The sequence below is a fragment of the Myxine glutinosa genome, chromosome 5 (assembly GCF_964187855.1).
Source record: "Myxine glutinosa chromosome 5, kmMyxGlut1.1, whole genome shotgun sequence".
Classification (NCBI taxonomy): Eukaryota; Metazoa; Chordata; class Myxini; order Myxiniformes; family Myxinidae; genus Myxine; species Myxine glutinosa.
In genome coordinates, this window is record NC_136265.1 from 85610701 (window position 1) to 85630413 (window position 19713).

At 45.6% G+C, this 19713-nt stretch overlaps 1 protein-coding gene across 5 annotated transcripts in view; it reads right to left on the reverse strand.

Annotated features, from left to right (window-relative positions):
* LOC137428473 (uncharacterized) overlaps positions 1 to 19713 on the reverse strand; it is an 82952-nt gene that overhangs the window by 44521 nt on the left and 18718 nt on the right. For 2 of the 5 annotated variants that reach the window (XM_078778255.1, XM_078778254.1), the window contains exons 2-3: positions 14626 to 14820; positions 11784 to 11894 (exon numbers count right to left, since the gene is read on the reverse strand). In XM_078778255.1, coding sequence (XP_078634381.1) covers positions 11784 to 11894; positions 14626 to 14809 — 295 coding nt within the window. In that variant the 5' untranslated portion in view covers positions 14810 to 14820. The other 3 variants (XM_078778253.1, XM_078778252.1, XM_078778256.1) reach the window with 3 other exon arrangements.

The following is a 19713-nucleotide window of genomic DNA, read 5'->3' on the forward strand; positions in this document are numbered from 1 at the left end:
GGCCCAGAGCTGCTCAATGTTCTGGATGCATCTCTTTTATCCGGAGAATTACCGCTCAGTTTTAGAAGAGCAGTACTCTGCCTGCTACCCAAGACTGGCGATCTCCGACACCTGTCAAACTGGCGTCCGATCTCTTTGTTGTGCACGGATTACAAACTGTTTTCCAAGGTCCTTGCGAACCGGTTGAAGACAGTTATTGGGGACCTGGTGTCACCTGATCAAAGTTGCGGCATCCCTGGCAGATCCATCTATGACAACATATTCCTAGTCAGAGATTTGTTAACTGGTAAATGTGTTAAAGAGGATTTTGGATTGGTGTTTCTTGACCTTGCAAAAGCCTTTGATAGCATTGATCATGAGTTTTTGTGTCATGTGTTACAAGCTTGCGGGCTTGGCACTAATTTTAGAGCCTACATAGCCTTGTTATATGCAAACATCTCCAGCTTGATCAAAGTTAACAACGAATTTTGCCCACCCATAAAGGTTCAGAGAGGGGTAAGGCAAGGTTGTCCACTTTCAGGTCTATTATTTGCCCTCGCCTTGGAGCCCCTCTTAATCGCCCTCAGAAAGGATATCCCTGGACTTGTCCTTTCTCCAGGACACCCACCTTTGACCCTGTCAGCTTATGCCGACGACCTTTGTGTCATTATAAAAAGAAAATGCGACAGTGACGCCATGGCAAAGTGTTTGTCGGACTTCAACCTTGCCTCATCATTAAGGTGTAATTGGAGGAAAAGCAAGGCTCTGTGGATCCCCTTTCCAAAAAACGACTTACCTACGCCACCGTTATTACCACCACCTCCCCTTCCTGCAGAACTAGTGTGGGCAAACGATGGCATCAAGTATTTGGGCGTCTTCCTCGGACCTCCTCAGTATGCCCAGAACAATTGGGACAGGATCATTGACCAGGTAGACGGGCGTTTGAGCCGATGGAAAAGAGCTCTACCCCACCTTTCCTATAAGGGTCGCGCGCTAGTTGTCAACAACCTCGTCACTACCCTTTTGTGGCACCGGTTCATCTGCCTGCAACCACCGGAGGTTTTGCTCCAAGCTATCCAGAGGAAACTGGTGGATTTTTTTTGGGGAGGCTACCACTGGCTTCGACCCAGCGCCATATGTTGTCCCTTGGCCGAGGGTGGTCACGGCCTCGTCGATGTGAAATGCCGCCTGTTGGCCTTCCGGCTCCGCTCCATCCAACGCTTGCTTTATGCAGAACACCTACCAGGAAAGCCCTTAGCCTGCTCCATTCTTCAACGAGCTGGGAGGCTCGGATACGGACAGGAACTTTTCCTGACCAACCTTCAACACACCGATACATCTCTGCTCCCAGTTTTTTATCAGAGCCTCTTGAATGCCTGGCAGGGCGTTTCGATAAGTCGCCAAACAGACTCGTATGGCACTAACATGTATGCACATGAGCCTTTATTTTTCAACCCACTTTTCCCCGATATCCCGAGGAGTCGCGACTTCTGCCAGCATTTTATAGCGGCCAACATCCTGAAAGTGTGTCATCCCCGACACGACTCTGGACAGGGATGGAAGCCTGCGAACGAGCTGGCGGACCTAACAGGTGTTCGGTCCAGGAGGCAAATCGAGAACGTACTAAGAGCGGTGATCCGAAGGGGCCACCAGCTAGGCCTACATTGGACACAGGACGTAGAGGTTGAGCCCACAGTCCCAAAATTAGGAGTCGCTTTTACCCCAAACGAGCTGCCCCCCATGAGCGCAGGGTCACCCCCCTTCCATGTTATGAGCAGCAAGAGTATTTATAGGTCTTGTGTGAAACTTCTTCTTGGGGACCCACCTCTAGCTGGGGTTACCCGGTGGAAAGGACTCTTGCCTCCCGGTCCCCCCTCTGAGCCTTTATGGGATACAATGTATGCTGGACTTATTTCTAAAAGAACAGGTGACCTTCAGTGGCGTTTGGCCCACTGGATTGTTCCTTCCAATGCTGTCATCCGTTTTTTTCCCCCCATTTCCGGCTGTTGCCCCTTTTGTCCGGTGAGGGAAGATTTGTTTCATGCTTTCATTAATTGTGAAAGACTTTCTCCTTTGTTTCATTGGTTAAATTTTATTTCCCATAGATTGCAGGTTACCTTTTCTTTGAAAGCTTACATCTTTGGCTTTCCTCCCAAAAAGGGAACCACATCCACTGTATTCGGGTTCCTAACCGCTACTGCTAAACTGGCCGTATACCTGTCGCGGAAGGCGAAGCTGGGCGGCAGACCCATGCAGGAATGCAGTATTATGGTGTTTTTTAGTTCATTGGTGTCAGCAAGGCTCAAGCTAGAATTTGGCTGTGTCCAAACGGCAAACGACCTTGCAAATTTTGTTGCGACCTGGTGTGTTGGAGGGATTTGTGAGGTCCAAGAAAACAAATTGTTAATTTCTGTATGATACAGTGCGGGTGTTTCTTATCGTGTGCTTGTTTTTTTTTCTAGTATTTGCACCCTTTCTGTTGCAGGGTTTGCAGTGCACCGATTGTTTTTTCCTTCCGGGATTGCTATGATTTTACTGATTGCATTGCTTTTGGTGGTACTCTTGTTTTATACTTTTATAATAAAAAGAGCTTGTCAGTCAGTCACTGTCTGTCTGTCTGTCTGTCTGTCTGTCTCTCTCTCTCTCTCTCTCTCTGTATGTTGCCCTCCAATGTTTTATCACATTGTTTTAATGAGGCTAATTCAGTGTAACATCCTTTTTGTATGCTTTCTGAAGACCTTTTTCACACATATGTAGATTGTGCAAGACACTGCATTCTTCTTTTTTAAATCACCGTTATTTCATCGTATGAACCTTTCTTTCACCACAGGTTTTTTTTTTGGGGGGGATACCAATTTGTATGAAAAAGAGCTCTGAGACTGCTCATGTTAATTTATTGATTTCCATTGGAAAATTGGCACCCTATAAGACAAGAAAGCAAAGTTCCTTGCAAATGCTGATATTTTATGTGATGTGGAAATTGTTTTTCAGGCTCTTGTCAAGGCAAGGTTACGTATGGAATTTTCTTTTTGTCAAATGAAACAAGATTTGTAAATCTTTGCGAAAAGATGGTGTGTTAAGGGTGGGTTTTGTAAATTTGATAATGGCGTGCTAAATGTTTTATTTTAGTGTCAAAGGGGTTTTTTGTTGTTGTTGGGCTGCACGTGTTTGGAATTGGTGATTTTATTATTATTTGTATAACCTGTGTATTTTTCTTCCCTTGATAATAAAAGAGCTTCAAAAGTCGCTTTCAGTCGCTTTCTTTTTCTGTCTCTCTCTCTGTCTCTTTCTCTTTCTGTCTTTTTGTCTTTTTCTCTCTATTCCAAAGCCAACAACATGCAAACAACAAATTTAGGAAATGCACAATAATAATGTAATAAAAACGACGACACTCTTCGATTTGGATTTGGATTGGATTTCCGGCGACGGAAACGGCAAGCTACACACGCAGGTGCACCGTAAACCTTCTAACACAGACAAAGTATTGGATTGCCGTCGTGGCCATGCCACCTTCTACAAAATAAGTTGTGTTCGCAGCTTAGTAGATCGTGCAAAAAACACACTGCAGTGACCATGAACAATGCAGGATGGAAATGCTGCACGTCACTCAACTACTGCGAGAAAACCACTACACAAATGCATTCATCAAATCTTGTCGCCGGAAATCCAACTCCAACAACAACCATCCAACCACACCCCCACACACGGTGGCACTTACATACATACAACACACTTCCGAAACCACAAGCCGCATTCTCCGTGAATACAACATCAACATCATCCACAAACCACAAGCATCCTCACGAGCACAGCTGTCATAGCCAAAAGACCAGGTGAACAAATATGACAGAAAGAATGCCATCTACAACATAAAATGTGAAGATTGTTAAGCCAATTATGTGGGCCAAACATCCAAACGCTGAACCACAAGGCCAACTGAACACCAGCCACAAGGCCAGACGTGCTGTAAGTCGTGCTATAAGACGACAAGACAGGTTGTCATTGGTTGCAACACACATACACACAGACCAACACACATTCTCATGGAATCAGACCACGATCCTTGGCACAGGATCTTTGAGAGTGAACTGCGAGATTGTCGAGGCCGAGTACTCTGATAAAAATCGACACATCGACTTCCACCCCACATACATAGCACTCCGCAATCAATTACAACGTCAAAAATGGCAGTCAAACGGAGTCATTTGAATACAGGGAAGCCCTGTGATTGGCAAGGACTTGGACCAATCCATCACGTGAACCGTCCCCAACAGAACTTAATGGTTAACACCACACTCAATGCCTCTGAGAAAGAGAACTAGTTTGTTCTTGAAACGTCAGGCTATTAATAAATAATTTTTAATTATTTTACTGCTCAGTGTGTTATCATTTACAATACTAGTGTGACTCGGCGCGCTCCATGCGCATCACCACACGTCGTTTCAGAGGGATAGGCATCTTTGACCATTTCGGTGTCTTTTGGGTCTTCATGGTGTTTTGGGTCTTCAGGGACATTTGGGTCTTCAGAGTGTTTTGGATCCTCTGGGTCTTCAAGGTTATTTTGGGTCTTTGGGGTGTTTTGGGTCTTCAGGGTATTTTGGGTCTACGTTGTCTTCAGGGGCTTTTGGGTCTTAAGAGTCTTTTGTTTCCTCTGGGTCTTTAAGAGTCTTCAGGGTCTTTTGGGTCTTCAGCGTATTTTTGAGCCTAAGAGCTTTCAAGGTTATTTTGGGTCTTTGGGGTGTTTTGGGTCTTTGGGGTCTTCAGGGTATTTGGGGTCTTGAAGAGTCTTTGTAGTCTTCAGTGTGTTTTGAGTCTTCAGGGTGTTTTGGGTTTTCTGGGTATTTTGGGTCTTTTGAGTCTTCGGGGTGTTTTTTCTGCAGGGCTCACTCATTCGGAAAAATTTTTGTAGGGCTCACTTGGCTGTGCTTGAATGGGTTTTAGCGTTGAGGAGTAGCAGCTGAAACCCGAATCCCATCCCTCCTGATGACTCCATCTTTTTTTTTGGTTTGTTTACAAGATCAAGGCTCGTGAAAGAGCTAACATTAATCACACAAAAAAAATCAAACAGACACATAAAACATATAATAAGGGGAGCGGTAGACAAGATGGGGAGAGTGGGAAGGACACAAACACAACATTTGAGAGCAGGGACATCAAGAGAACTGTGGGAGGGAGAGGGCTTGGGGGGAGGTGGGAGAAGTATAAAACACATGGACACTGCAAGGACTTCCAGGAAAGAAGTTGGAATTCCACAAAAATGGATTTGGGGTGAATTAGCGGGGGGTAGAAAAGATCAAGGCTTTGGATTTTTTTTGTATACAGAATCGAGGCTCGTGAAAGAGCTAACATCTACTTCACAAACAAATCAACCAGACAAACAAATCACATAAAAAGAGGGAGCGGAAGACAAGATGGGGAGAGAAGGGGAAGCACACAAACACAACATTTGAGAGCAGGGAGAAGTGCGGGAGGGAGAGGGCTTGGCGGGAGGAGGCGTGGGAAGGGGGGGGGGGGGAGAGGTATAAAACACAAGGGGACCGAAATTATCTGGGGTAGAAAAGATCAAGGTTTTGGATGGGGGAAGATAAGAGATGGTGGTGAACAGCTGTTTTAAAGACCTGGAGGGTGGAGTGGGATTGAAGAGAGTGAGGGAGTTTGTTCCAGAGGCGGGAGAACAGAGGAATGAAGGAGTGAAGGTGAGCAGAAAGTCTTGATTTTGGTCGTTTAACCATAAGAGGGTTGCAGGCAGATCTTGTGCGACCTGTAGGAATATTTGGGGGACAGAGCCCAGAGAGAGCTGGGGGGGCAAGGCCAGAGAGGAGTCGGTAGAAGATGGAAAGACCACCAACCTGCCTGTGGTGAGTGAGTGAAAGGCCCTTGGAGTTAGCTTCATCGCGGGAGATTCCAATGATTCTGAACACTTTGGTTTCAACAGCGTGAAGACGAGCTAGGTGTGAGGCAGGAGCACCAGACCAGAGGGGAGAGCAGTATTCCATAGAGCTGCGGATGAAAGCCTTGTAAGTGGTGAGGAGATCAGGTGTACCAAGGAAGGACTTCGCACGACGGAGGATGCCCAGTCGGCGACTGGCTTTGGAGGCCAGATTTGAAATGTGGTTTTCCCAGGAAAGATCATGGCAGATAGTGAGACCCAAAATATTGAGTGACAGAACTTCTTGGAGAGGATTATTCAGAAAGTGGATGGGAGGGTTGTCCAGTCGGTCTTTTCGGAGAGACATCGTAAGAGTGTGAGATTTGTCAGGATTGAAAGACATGTTCCATTTGTTTGCCCAGTCTGTGATTTTGTCCAGGTCTGCAGAGAGTGAGGAGGCTGCAGACTGCCGGACTGAGGGATGAGGAATGGAGCGACAGAGAGCAGAGTCGTCAGCAAAGAGATAGCGAGGATTTTCAAGAGAGTCAGAGAGATCATTGATGAAGACCAGAAAAAGCACAGGGCCCAGAACACTGCCTTGGGGAACTCCAACCTGAACAGGAAGAGGAGATGAGAGAAACCCATTCAGGGCCACACGTTGACTACGACCAGAGAGGAAGTCCACCAGCCATGCGTGGAGATTTCCATGGATACCAAAGGAGGAGAGTTTGGTGAGCAGAGCGGTGTGCCAGACCGTATTGAAGGCACGTGAAATGTCAAGGGAGTCAGCTATAATTTCCTGTTTGGTGTTGAGGACCTCCATCCATTGTTGAGAAAGCAGAAGCAGCACGTCCAGAGTAGAGTGACCAGGTCTGAAACCAAATTGATGGTCAGAGATCAAGTCATTGGAGAAGAGGAAAGATTTCATATCTGAAGCAATGATGGATTCCATGACTTTGCTGATAATTGGGAGAAGGCTGATTGGTCTGTAGTTGCAACGATCTGTGTTTGCACCTTTTTTGTGTGAAGCAGTAATGTTTGCTGATTTCCAAGATGCTGGCAGATGACCTTGAGCAAAAGAGAGGGTGAAAAGAACAGAGAGATGGTGAGGTATAGTGGCAGAGCAGGATTTTAGGACCCGTGGGCTGATGCCGTCAGGATCAGTTGCAGAATCAGAGTCGAGGGTTGACAGAAACTTTTCCACCTTGTCACGAGGAAAGCACACAGAGTCCAGGAGCAGCTGGGTACGACTGGGTACGGTGGGTACAGAGAGAGACGGGTTTGGGACACAAAATTTTGAGGCAAACACAGAGTTGAAGCATTCGACTTTGTCACGTACGGGGTCAACTGTGTAGCCATTTGAGGTAAGGGAGGGGATGGAGGGGGACCAGATGCCACCAGGATTTGGAGGAAGGAGACAGGTTTGAGGAGTTCTTTCTTGAGTGTGGAGAGATAGTGTTTCCTGGCACTCCTGAGGATTGACACACACGTGTTCCGAGCTTTGTGAAAGGAACTGAGATTGGCTTCAGTTGGATTAGCCTTCCAAGAGGCAAAGGCATGTTGTTTCAGGGCAACTGCCTCACCACAAGATTCAGTGTACCATGAACGGAAGGGTATGACAACTGAAGAGGAGATGGGATAAATCTGTGCATGAGGGAGAGCAGTTTACTTTGGAAGAATTCCCAGGAAGAATTGATGTCAGAGGCAGTAGAGATGGGAGACCAGTCCAGATGATTGATGGCTGCTTGAAGAGCGTGCCAGTCGGCCTGAGTGAAATGCCAGATTTGTCGACGCTGAGGAGGCTCTCTAAGAATGGCCAGAGAGATATCCACTTTAAGAAGCACATGATCAGAAGAACCGATTGGAGCAGAAGAAGAGCAGCAGACATTTGCAGGGAAGTTTGTCATAAGCAAGTCTAGAAGAGAAGATACTCCATTGACTGAGATCTGGGTCGGGTAATTGACAGATTGTGTCAGTCTCAATGAGTCGCAGAAGTCCTTTGCTGAGATACGATGGCTCGTGAGAGAGGAACCCACACCCAGCCAGCTGGCCTGATGACAGTTGAAGTCGCCACATATGAGGAAGAGAGAGTTGGGATGAGTGGATAGAAGTTGGTCCATGTTGTCAGACCGCGAAATGTAAATGGAGTCATCACTGTTTGGAGGACGGTACAGAACACATATGAACAAAAGGTGGGAGCGGAGAGGAAGCCGTAACCAGAGGTACTCCTGGGGGTGGGGTGGAGAGAGGGCAGTGCAAGGAGAGTGAAGAAGAGAGTTTTTGATAAAGATAGCAACCCCACCACCAGGACGAGGCTCAGGTCTATCATACCGGAGGAGGGAGTAACCAGGAAGAGATATTAAGGAATCGGAGACATCTTGAAGGAGGAAAGTATCTGTTAAGCAGATCAAGTCTGGATTGTCAGAAGCAACCTGAATGGAGAGATCAATCAGGTTTGAGCAAAGGCCCCAGATGTTTGAGGTCCATACTGTTAATGAAGAGGGAGGGGGAGCAGCGGGTGGAGGACAGGGGTACGGTCAGATGAAGGATGAGAGGGGGAGGTAGGGAGAGCTGTTGATAGTGTGTCATAGATTACAGAAGAGTTACAAGAAAGGGAAAGACGGGGAGGACAAAAGGTTTGATGGTGATGGGATGAGGCACAGTGAGGGGTTGTTGGAGGGGGGGGGTGGGGGGGAAGGAGGAGGGGCATAAGAAGGTCGAAGGTTGGAGGAGGTGGAGGGATGAGACAGAAGTGAGACGAAGTGGGGAGGAGGCAGCTTTGAGGAGGGGGGAGGGGCGAGAATTGGAGAAAGATGGTAGGGGGGGGGGAGATTGGAAGGGTAGGGGTTCGGGGGGAGTTTTAAAGGGGAGGGTGAGGGGGGAGTTTTGAAGGGGAGGGGGGAGATTTAAAGGGGAGGGGCAAAGTGGGAGATTTGGAGAGGAGGGGGAGGTGGGAGTTTAGGAGGGGAGGGACAAGGGGGAGATTTGGAGGGGAGGGGCGAGAGGGGGGTTTCGGAGGGGAGGGGTGGTGGGGGAGAATGGAAAGGGAGGGGGGTTGAGGGAGTTTAGGAGGGGAGGTGTGAGGGGGGAGTTTAGAAAGTGGATGATTAATGAAAAACAAACATTTATAACAAATTGGGTTTATTGTGATTTTCAAATCAGAGATCCTTTTAAAAACGATAGAGGAGGTGTGAAATGAAGGTGAGTTTAGAGCATGTAGTGAGGAAGAATTGTAAGAGATTGAATATTTTTTTGAAGTGGCATGAATTGAACAGGAAATACTAAAAGCCTTTTATATAGGAAGAAAAACAGCGTGTTGTAATATACCACCAAATAAAACATTGCAGGGGAAAGTTTAAACATATTTAAATAATATTTAAACAAAACCGTGAAAAATAATCTTATATTCACAAAATATCGACTGAGAGAGGGAGCCTGGAGGGACAAACCACGTGTCACGTGAACAGGGCAAAAGGTGGAAAACAAGGGGATAAAGGGGGCGGGGCAAGACAGTGCACGTGGCGAGAAGCACGTGGTGAGAAGCACGTGGCAAGAACCACGTGGCGAGAAGCACGTGGCGAGAAGAACGTGGCGAGAAGCACGTGGCGAGAAGCACGTGTCGAGAAGCAGGTGGCGAGAAGCACGTGGAGAGAAGAACGTGGCGAGAAGCACGCGGAGAGAAGAACGTGGCGAGAAGCACGTGGCGAGAAGAACGTGGCGAGAAGCACGTGGCGAGAAGCACGTGGAGAGAAGCACGTGGGAGAAGCACGTGGAGAGAAGCACGTGGAGAGAAGCAAGAGGACAGAAGCACGTGGAGAGAAGCAAGAGGACAGAAGCACGAGGACAGAAGCACGTGGACCGAAGCATGTGGACCAAAGTACACGCTGAGACAACAGCACACGTGGAGAAAAGGAAATAAATGTTTTTTTTGTTTTTTTGGGGGGGGGGAGGGGTATTTAAAACGTTAGACAAAGAGTAGGTATTCGGGGAAGTTCAGGGGAGAAGAGAAAAATCTAAGAACCAAGCAATACAGCGAAGGAGGGAACTTGAAGAAACAGACACCGGCGGGGGAAACCTCAAGTTACAAGGCCGCGCACGCGGAGCAAACAGAAAACGATTTATTAATTACAAGTTACATGAATTTCAAACCAAAACTAACGAGAAACACACAATAACGCATCGAAAATAAAATAACAAGTGGAAATTTGACAAACACACGAATGGAAAAATACTCAAACTTTTGATGCCTGGAGAGATCAAAAGTCACCACCTCGATTGAGAAACCGGAAGCGGAGGAGTTTTGTGTTTTGGGTCTTCGGGTGTTTTGGGTCTTCGGGTTGTTTTGGGTTTTTTTTTTGGTTTGTTTTTTTTGTATACAAGATCGAGGCTCGTGAAAGAGCGAACATTAATCACACAGAAAGCCAAACAGACACACAAAACAAATAACATCGGGAGCGGTAGACAAGATGGGGAGAGAGGGGGAAGGACACAAACACAACATTTGAGAGCAGGGACCGAGAGACATGGAGACATCGAGAGAACTGTGGGAGGGAGAGGGCTTTGGGGGGAAGGCATGGGAAGGGGGGGGGGGGGGTTGGGAGAGGTATAAAACGTATGGACACTGCCAAGACTTCCAGGAAAGAAGTTGGAATTTCAAACAAGGTGGATCTGGGGTGAATTCCCTTTTGGGTATTCAGGGTCTTTTTGAGCCTCAGGGCCTTGAAGGGTATTTTGGGTCTTTGGGGTGTTTGGGGTCTTCAGAGTAATTTGAGTCATCAGGGGTCTTGGTGGTCTGAAGGGTCTTGGGGGTATTAAAGGGTTGTCAAAGGTCTGAGGGGGTCACAGCAGTCTTAACGCAATTAAGAGGGTTAATTAAGAGGTGTTGAGGTTAATCAATTGAGGTTACAATTAAGAGGTTAATCCCTGGTGTTGGGCTAGCGGCTAGGGTGCCGGCTTAGGATCCAAGGATCCTGGGTTCGAATCCCGGTCGATCGCTGAATTAACGCCAGGGGGGTTGACTCAGCCTGTCATCCTTCTGAGGTCGGCTAATTGAGTACCAGTTCACTGGTAATTCCCTGTTTGTCGTTAAAGGCGGCAAAAAGGGTTGGCGTCAGGAAGGGCATCCGGCCGTAAAACATTGCTTCAAATAGGGGACCGAAAAACAACAACTACCATGGTTCCCGAAAAAGGCCAACCCCCGCAAATGGCCTCTAAAGGTGGTTATTATTATTTATTTTTTTTATTAAGAGGGTGTTAAGCCTGGTGTTGGCTTAGCGGTTCGGGTGCTGGCTTGGGATCCTAGGATCCTGGGTTTGAATCCCGGTCGATCGCTGAATTAACGCCAGGGGGGTTGACTCAGCCCGTCATCCTTCCGAGGACGGCAAATTGAGTACCAGCTTGCTGGGATGAATGATCCCGGTGTGTACCCCGGTTTAGAATAGGTACACCGTATCCCTGCGCATCGTAAGAGGCGACCAAGGGTTGGCGTCAGGAAGGGCATCCGGCCATAAAAACATTGCCTCAAACAGGGAACCATGATTGTCATGGGGCCCGCAAGGCTAACCCCTGCTCTAGCAGGGAAAATGGCCTCAAAACGATCATTCATTCATTCATTCAATTAAGAGGGTGTTAATTTTATTTGAAGAAGAAGACGTTTTCATCGCATATGAACATAACGACATACATAACGACATACATAACGACATACATTTGCTGTGTTATAATAAGAGATAATAAGATTAGGCCACAACAAGGCATATTGTTTAAATTATTTTTATAATAATGAAGGGGATAATTGATGTTTGAGAAATTGATCTACGACCATCATGGTTATTTTCGAAAAGCAATGAAATCATTATGTCGGGTTCTTTTTTTCTTAACACCAAAGTTCATCATCAAACCGATCAAATCAAAATGTAGAAACATTGACAGAAACCTTCATGGGGATGGTTCTTGAAGAAAGAAGGTTCAGCATCATTTGTTTCAGCTCGTTCCAGGTGAACATCAATGTCGTGCTCAGTTTTCACTTCCACTTTCACAAATAAATCTAGGAAAAGTAACTTTTATGAAATGCAGGCACTCTTGTGTCACATGCAAAGGCAATCTTGTGTCACATGCATCGGCAGTCTTGTGTCACATGCATAGCCGGTGCCATATACCATATAAAGCACAATGTCAGTTTGTGTGGTGTTTGTACAGATGTCCTCCTTCATAAAGGTAGGTTTTAAAGGCCAATCTTTAACAAAGATGTGTGTTCACTGCTGTCCATTTTGAGAATAAAACAGACTCGAAAAACATTTTCCATAAAAGAGTGAATATGTCTCTTCCAATAGAATTGCAGACGTCGGCCTGCAAACCAACCCTCAATGGCGGTGTACAGAAGCGTTGTTTTTAAAAAATAACAATAACTCCACGGCAGAGGAGGTGAAATTCGCTGCATGTGATGTGCAACGCGCGCAGAGTAAAACGAGTGTTCATTTACAACCGAATGATGTCGAATAAATTAAGAAGATATATTTGCTCCTGCAGAAACTTCCAGAGGCCCAAATAATGTGCAGTTGAAATCTCCCAGGTCTTAGCATGTCTGGTTTGTTGTACCTCTTGCTGGATGGAGTCGAGCCAACCTCTTGATTGGCTCGAGAGCCAATCGAGAGCTGTGATTGGCTCTTGACATCAATACACCACCCCTGGGTGAATAACTGTTGATCATTCGCGAGCAGCTGAAGGGCCATGGCTTGGTAACAGTATCTCGCATCCTCAGCAGATGAAAGGTGTCTTTCCTTGTGGTTTGCATAAAAATTCTTCGAAAGCGCATTTCTAATGTGTGCTTGCAAATTACTTTTATCTATCTATAATTCCAGTAATCTCTGTGTGTATGTGTGTGTGTCTGTGTGTGTGTGTGTGTGTGTGTGTGTGTGTGTGTGTGTGTGTGTGTTTGTCTGTGACCGCTGTTTCTCGACAACCACGGGTCCGATATACTTGAAACTTGCCAGGTATATTGCTGGGGACCCGAGGATGTGCCTTTTCAAGGTTTGAAATTAATCGGACAAGTGGTTCCCAAGGTATGGTCACCGTACTCGCAAGCCGTTCGCTTTGGCTTTGCGAATGGACCAAACCATTTCATGTAAAAGATAGAGGGGGGGGGGGGGGTTCTACCGTACTCGCAAGCCGTTCGCTTTGGCTTTGCGAATGGACCAAACCATTTCATGTAAATAGAGGGGGGGGGGGGTTCTGTGGTCGTTACTGCCACGTGGTTTCAAAGTTTTTTTTTGTTGTTGTTGTTTGCACGCATGTTTTTTTGCACCCACGTACGGGCACGCCCTAGTAGTTATAAATACTGGAATATGGATGAGAATGTGTTTTTGCATGGGGAAAAAAAGAAATTTAGACACCAAAATAGTGTCAAAACTTACACGAAGCAGAGCTCGGTGTGAAACAGGAGCACCAACCCAGAAGGGAGAGCATTGCTCCATCAAGCTGTGGATGAAAGCTTTGCCAGTGGTGAGCAGCTCAGTCGTGCCAAGGAAGGACTTCGCATGACGGAGGATACCCAGTCGGCAACTGGCTTTGGAGGCCAGCTCGGAAATGTGGATTTCCCAGGAAAGATCATGGCAGATAGTGAGACCCAAAAGCTTGAGTGACAGAACTTCTTCATGAAAATTATTGAGAAAGTATATGGGTAGGGGGGAGGGGGGAGAATGGTTTCCAGGCGGTCTTTTTGAAGAGAGAGTGAGAGTATCAGATTTGTCAGGATTGAAAGACATGTTCCACGACACCCTCTGCTGCGATATCCCTCGTCCTTCAGAGAGACAGACAGCACCTTCGTCCCTCTGTTCAGACCTTTATTTAATCACAAGCGGCTCAAACACTTGGAATATGTCTTTCCATTCTGCCAAATCTCACACTCTCAATCTTTCTCTCCAGAAGGACATTCTGTCAAACCCTCCCATCTCCTTTCTTAACAATCCTCATGAAGAAGTTCAGTGACTCAAACTTTTGGGTATCACCATCAGCTATGACCTTTTTTGGGGGAAACCACATTTTTGTGTTGGCCTGCAAAGCAAGATTGGGCAGTGGGCACCCTCTATTGTGGAAAGTCCTTCCTTCACAGACTTGAACTGTTATCCATCAACAAAGCCGCCATCGGCAGCATGATGGAGTGCTGCTAAGGTGTCTGCAGGATGCACGTGGTCCAGCGGCAACCCCATTCTGGTGAAAATCAAAAAACCAGAATCACTGCTCACCTCCTTTATTCCTCTTTTTTAACCACCAGTGAAAACAACTTCCACATTCTCTTCAATTTAATTCTTCCCTCAAAGTCTTCAAGACAGCTGTTCACCATCATTTCAGATGAAACCCCATCCACCCATTAACTTTTCCATCCCAAATTACTCCATTACAAAGCAATCCCTTTTTACAGGTCATTGTGATATTTTTCCTCACCACCTCACCGCTTTTCGATTGTTTGCAGGTTTGTTACTTTGATGTTTCATCCCCTCTTTCTCCTTCCATTTCTTCTTTTGTTTCATTCAATTTGTGTGCAGCTTCTTCACCCCCACGTGTTCTTCATCTCAGCCTCACATCGACTCTGCTGTTGTTGTTTCCTATTTTCCATTTTCATTCCCTTCCATTCTGCTCCAACATTTTATGATAACATTGTATTCCCTTCCATTCTGCTCTCGGGCTTCCAAGAACCTCTATCAAGTATCGGGAAAAATAAAACTGGGCACCAAACAAACACAGATCCCATCAGAAGTGATGTCGATCACACAACTCACCATTCAGCTGGTCGCTTTGCTCCTCTTCCAGATGAAAGGAGTTCACATCCTCTATTTTTATCTGCAGAATCTCAGAAGATCCTTCCAGCTCCTCAACCTTTATTCCACAAACGAGCACAGTTGTCTGTGCCAATTCTGGCTGCACAACACAGGAATCCTTCCAACAGCCAACTTGAGCATACATCGTGGGTGAACCTATATAGAGGCAAAAAGACATACCACTCTTCCTGATGTTTGCTCCACTCTGAGTCCCTGGATCCCACACAGTACTGACATGTGAAGTACCTCTGTAATTCAGACCTTATCCTCTCCCAAAATCATTTACAGTACCTTAAACTTTCACCACACACATCGCACACCTTGTGACACCCAAAAAAATAAATTGGACATGTTGCAGTACTTGTGAAGATCGACGAAATGCAGTTTGGATTTATGCCAGGAAGAGGAACGACAGACGGGCTTTTTATTGTGAGGCAGTTGCAGGAGAAGTACATGGAGAAGAGGAAGAAGTTGTTTCTTGAGTTTGTTGATCTGGAGAAAGCATTCGATAGGGTTCCACACGAAGTTGTGACATGGGCATTGAGGAAGTTAAGAGTGGAGCAATGGTTGATCAGAGTAGTGATGGCAATGTACAAAAGAGCGCGCACAGCTGAAAGGACAAGGACGGGAACAGTGGTGAGTTTGAGGTGAAGGTGGGAGTGCATCAGGGGTCAGTACCAAGTTCACTACTATTTGTAGCTGTGATGGAGGTGCTGGCTCGGAATGTAAAGGAGGGTTTACCGTGGGAGTTGTTGTGTGCAGATGATCTGGTGTTGATTGCAGAAAGTATGGATGGACTGAAGGAGAAGATGAACAAGTGGAAGGAATGTATGGAGACAAAAGGTCTGAAGGTGAATATCGGAAAAACGAAGGTGATGGCAAGTGGTAAAGCATGTGGTGAAGTGGAAAGAACTGGGAAGTGGCCGTGTGCTGTGTGCAGGAAGGGTGTCGGAGTGAACTCCATTCAATGTACAATGTGCGCTGAGTGGGTTCATCAAAAATGTAGTGGTCTGAGGGGGTCATTAACCAGTGTGGCAGCGACATTCAAGTGTAAGGTGTGCACAGAGGGAGCTGCAGATCGAGGAAATGCTGAGTTGGATCTTGGAGACTGCGTGAAGCTGGAAGGTGTGAAAACATTTTGCTACCGAGGAGACATGCTGAATGGAGAAGGTGGATCAGACTTGGTGACGGTTGCTGGAGGGAGATGTGCATGGAAAAAGTTTCGGGAACTGAGTGGCATGCTGACGAGGAGGGGAGTGTCGTTGAGGCTGAAGTGAAAGGTGTATGCTGCATGTGTGTGAAGTGTTATGATTTATGGGAGCGAGACATGGGTAATGAACATAGAGTAGCAACGAAGGCTGGAAAGGGTGGAAATGTGAATGGTTTGGTGGATGTGTGGAGTATCATTGAGAGAGAGGAAGACAAATTATGAATTGCGAAAGATGATGGGAATAGAGCCTGTGATGGATGCTGTGAAGAGAAACAGGTTGAGATGGTTTGGTCATGTGTTGAGGAAGGATGACAGTGACTGGTTGAGAAGAGTGATGGAAATGAATGTGGAAGGAAGTAGAGGACGGGGAAGACCGAGAGACTTGGCTAAAGATGGTGGAAGAATAAATGCGGGCAAGGGGGTGAGCAAGGGGAGATGCAGAAAATAGGGCAAAATGGAGAAGATCATCATAGGGCCCGCAAGGCTAACCCCCGCTCTAGCAGGGAAAATGGCCCTTAAAATGCCTGTTGTTGTTTGAGTTGTTGCAGTAATTGTGGAGTACTTTACAATGAGCCACCTTTCAATTTTTTCCATCGAGTGGTTTCGTAGATGTGGAAGTGCAAAGTTTTTCGGTTTTTCAAAGATGGCACCAGTACCACGTAACTTATGACATCATACTTATCATTGAACATTCGAAAAGAAGAGGCACTCCCGTGGTGAAAATTTAATGTCAATCTGATCAACAGTTGCAGAGAAAACAGATTTTAAATGGAATAAACCTGCAAAATGCCGGCAGAAGGGACAGACATTCCATACACCGGATGGGCAGACAGAAACACTGTCCAGACAGCAATGCCCGACGGACTATGCCCCAAAAAAACAGTTCTTGCTCCATTTAGCCTCCGTACTGAAGACTCTGCCACATCTGACACCAAATAAAAGCCTCTTTTGCAGCAATTCATGAAATTCCTTCCAGAAGTCACTTTGGGATGCTCTACCTCCTGCACTTGCTTCATCTTCCCAATCAGCAAATCCCTCAAATAATTCCAATAATTTTTTACACCACGATTTTCCTTTTGAAAACTCATACCGGAATCTTAAATTAATTTGCATGATGGTTCCTCATCTGCTCCAATAACTTCCACAAGGTTTGGTAAAGTCAACAGTTCTCCAATGTTTCCCTTGGGCCCGCAAAACGTTTTGGACAAGTAATTCAAGAAACTTTGATGCAGGAGACAACTGATCCCATCATGCCTCTGCTGGAATAACCCCACATTGATTCAATATATTGTATTGACATTATTTCACTGAAAAAAATGGGGAGAAGTACAGCACACAGATGTAAGCAACGTTTATATTGTCGTAAATATGTTTCCTACATTGTGATTATGTGCTGGCATGATCGCCTGGAGATGGGGTCGCCAATCCATGGCTTGTGAGCAACATGCTGCCGCCACTCTCAGAAGTTGCCCAGGACCAGAAGTACACAATCTACTGTATATTTCATGATGATCCCCCCCAAAAAAAATCTGATCCCAGTAAAAACAACAATAAACTGGAACAGCACTCTTCGACGTGATAGAAAAGTAAATGTCATTCGCCATAATCCCTTGTGAGCTGAGACATCCTCACCTACAGACACCAGTTAGAGTGGCGAGACATTCACACATTCCGGCATAACAACAGGATTTAAGTTTAAACATCAATTAAGTTGAAAGGTGAATTAAATTGATTTAAGTTGAAACAACAAGATTTAACGAAACTGAGATTTTTTTTGCCTTTGAAGCGATTTTCATTCAATTATACAATGTGTGAACTCGAGACAGGGCTCCAAATAATAAAAGCCTCCAAAGAGCTATTTGTGTGTTGCAAGGGGCGTTCAAATGACTGAAGCCCCCACTGGATCACTGGTGTGTTGCATTGGGCCACCAAATGACTAAATCCACCACTGGTCACGTAGTGGTCTGAAAAACATATGGATATCGTGGGCCAAGTCGATCGTCAATATCAAAGGGAGGTGCAAAGCGCCTCTTCCTTCATATCAGGGATCGTTTCTCTGTATGCAGCTTTTACATGAGGACTGAAAATTCGTTTCTCCGCTTCCACTGGACGAAATCGGCTGCAAATTTCTGAAGGAAATGCTTCGCACATCGAGGTAATATTCCAAATTTCAGCAACATCTGTTTCCACATTCTTGAGTTATATTTTGAAAACCCTCGAAATCACGTTCATATCTGTCCGTCCGTTCGTCCGCCCAAAAAGTGCTGGCACTCATATCTCAAGGGCTATACATTGAAACTATCTGAAACTTGGAATATACATTGGCCAATGGGCCGAGTTAATGGTTTTCACAAATTCCACCGAAGTGTTATAGTTTTTGCTTTAAAATTAAATATACATAAAAATATATATATACACATAAATAAATATATAAAAATAAATACATACTTGAGAACTCTTCATCATGTTATTACCCAAATCGAATGTGCTGGCTGATGTGGCACGAATTTGATGCATGCAGCTGCAGGAATAAGTAAATGTATTTTATTTGCCAGATGTGGAGCACACCTTTCTATGAACTTTTCGAGAGCATTACTTGGTTCCTCCTCAGAACACAAGGGCAGTACAGCATTGCACGGGATTTTTTTGAATGTCCCTTCTTTTCTTTTGTTCGACATCTATCTATAATTCCACTAATCTCTGTCTGTGTGTGTGTGTGTGTGTGTGTGTATGCGACCGCTGTTTCTCGACAACTACCGGTCCGATATACTTGAAACTTGCCAGGTATATTGCTGGGGACCCGAGGATGTGCCTTTTCAAGGTTTCATATTAATCGGACAATTACTTACCGAGCTATGTCCAAAAAACGATTCAACCAATCAGAGAGCAGCGAGCTATCGCGTGTGCCGAACGTGGCGAACACACTCTGCCTCGGACGGCACATTTGAGAGCGTATTCATTTATTTCACGTTGGCAAACTATGTTGCCGCTATGTTGGCGTTAAACTATGTTTTAAAACTAATTAAAACCATTTCATGTAAATAGAGGGGGGGGGGGGGGGGATTGTCACTGTACTCGCAAGCCGTTCGCCGTTCGCTTTGGCGTTGCGAATGGACCAAAACATTTCATGGACCAAACCATTTCATGTAAAGCGTTCGCCGTTCGCTTTGGCGTTGCGAATGGACCAACACATTTCATGGACCAAACCATTTCATGTAAATAGAGGGGGGGGGGGATTGTCACCGTACTCGCACCCACGTACCCACGTACCCACGTACGGGCATTGCACCCACGTACGGGCATGCCCTAGTTTTCTATAAGCAATGGAATATCCCTTCTTTTCTCTGCTTTGCCACATGGCACAAACCCTTCTAGAAAGGGGCCTTTTCTATGCTGCTGGCATTTTACCCAAGAATCGACTCAAGAAACGTGTTCTAATCCAACATGAGCTTTGGTGCTACGCATGAAGATACATGAAACGCGAAATCTCCACAACTCTTCCTTTACTAATTAAGATATATGAAACCCGAAATCTCCACAACTCTTCCTCTGCTCATGAAGATATATGAAACCCAAAATCTCCACAACTCTTCCTCTGCTCATGAAGATATATGAAACCCAAAATCTCCACAACTCTTCCTCGACTCATGAAGATATATGAAACCCGAAATCTCCACAACTCTTCCTTTACTAATTAAGATATATGAAACCCAAAATCTCCACAACTCTTCCTCTGCTCATGAAGATATATGAAACCCGAAATCTCCACAACTCTTCCTCTGCTCATGAAGATATATGAAACCCGAAATCTCCACAACTCTTCCTTTACTAATTAAGAT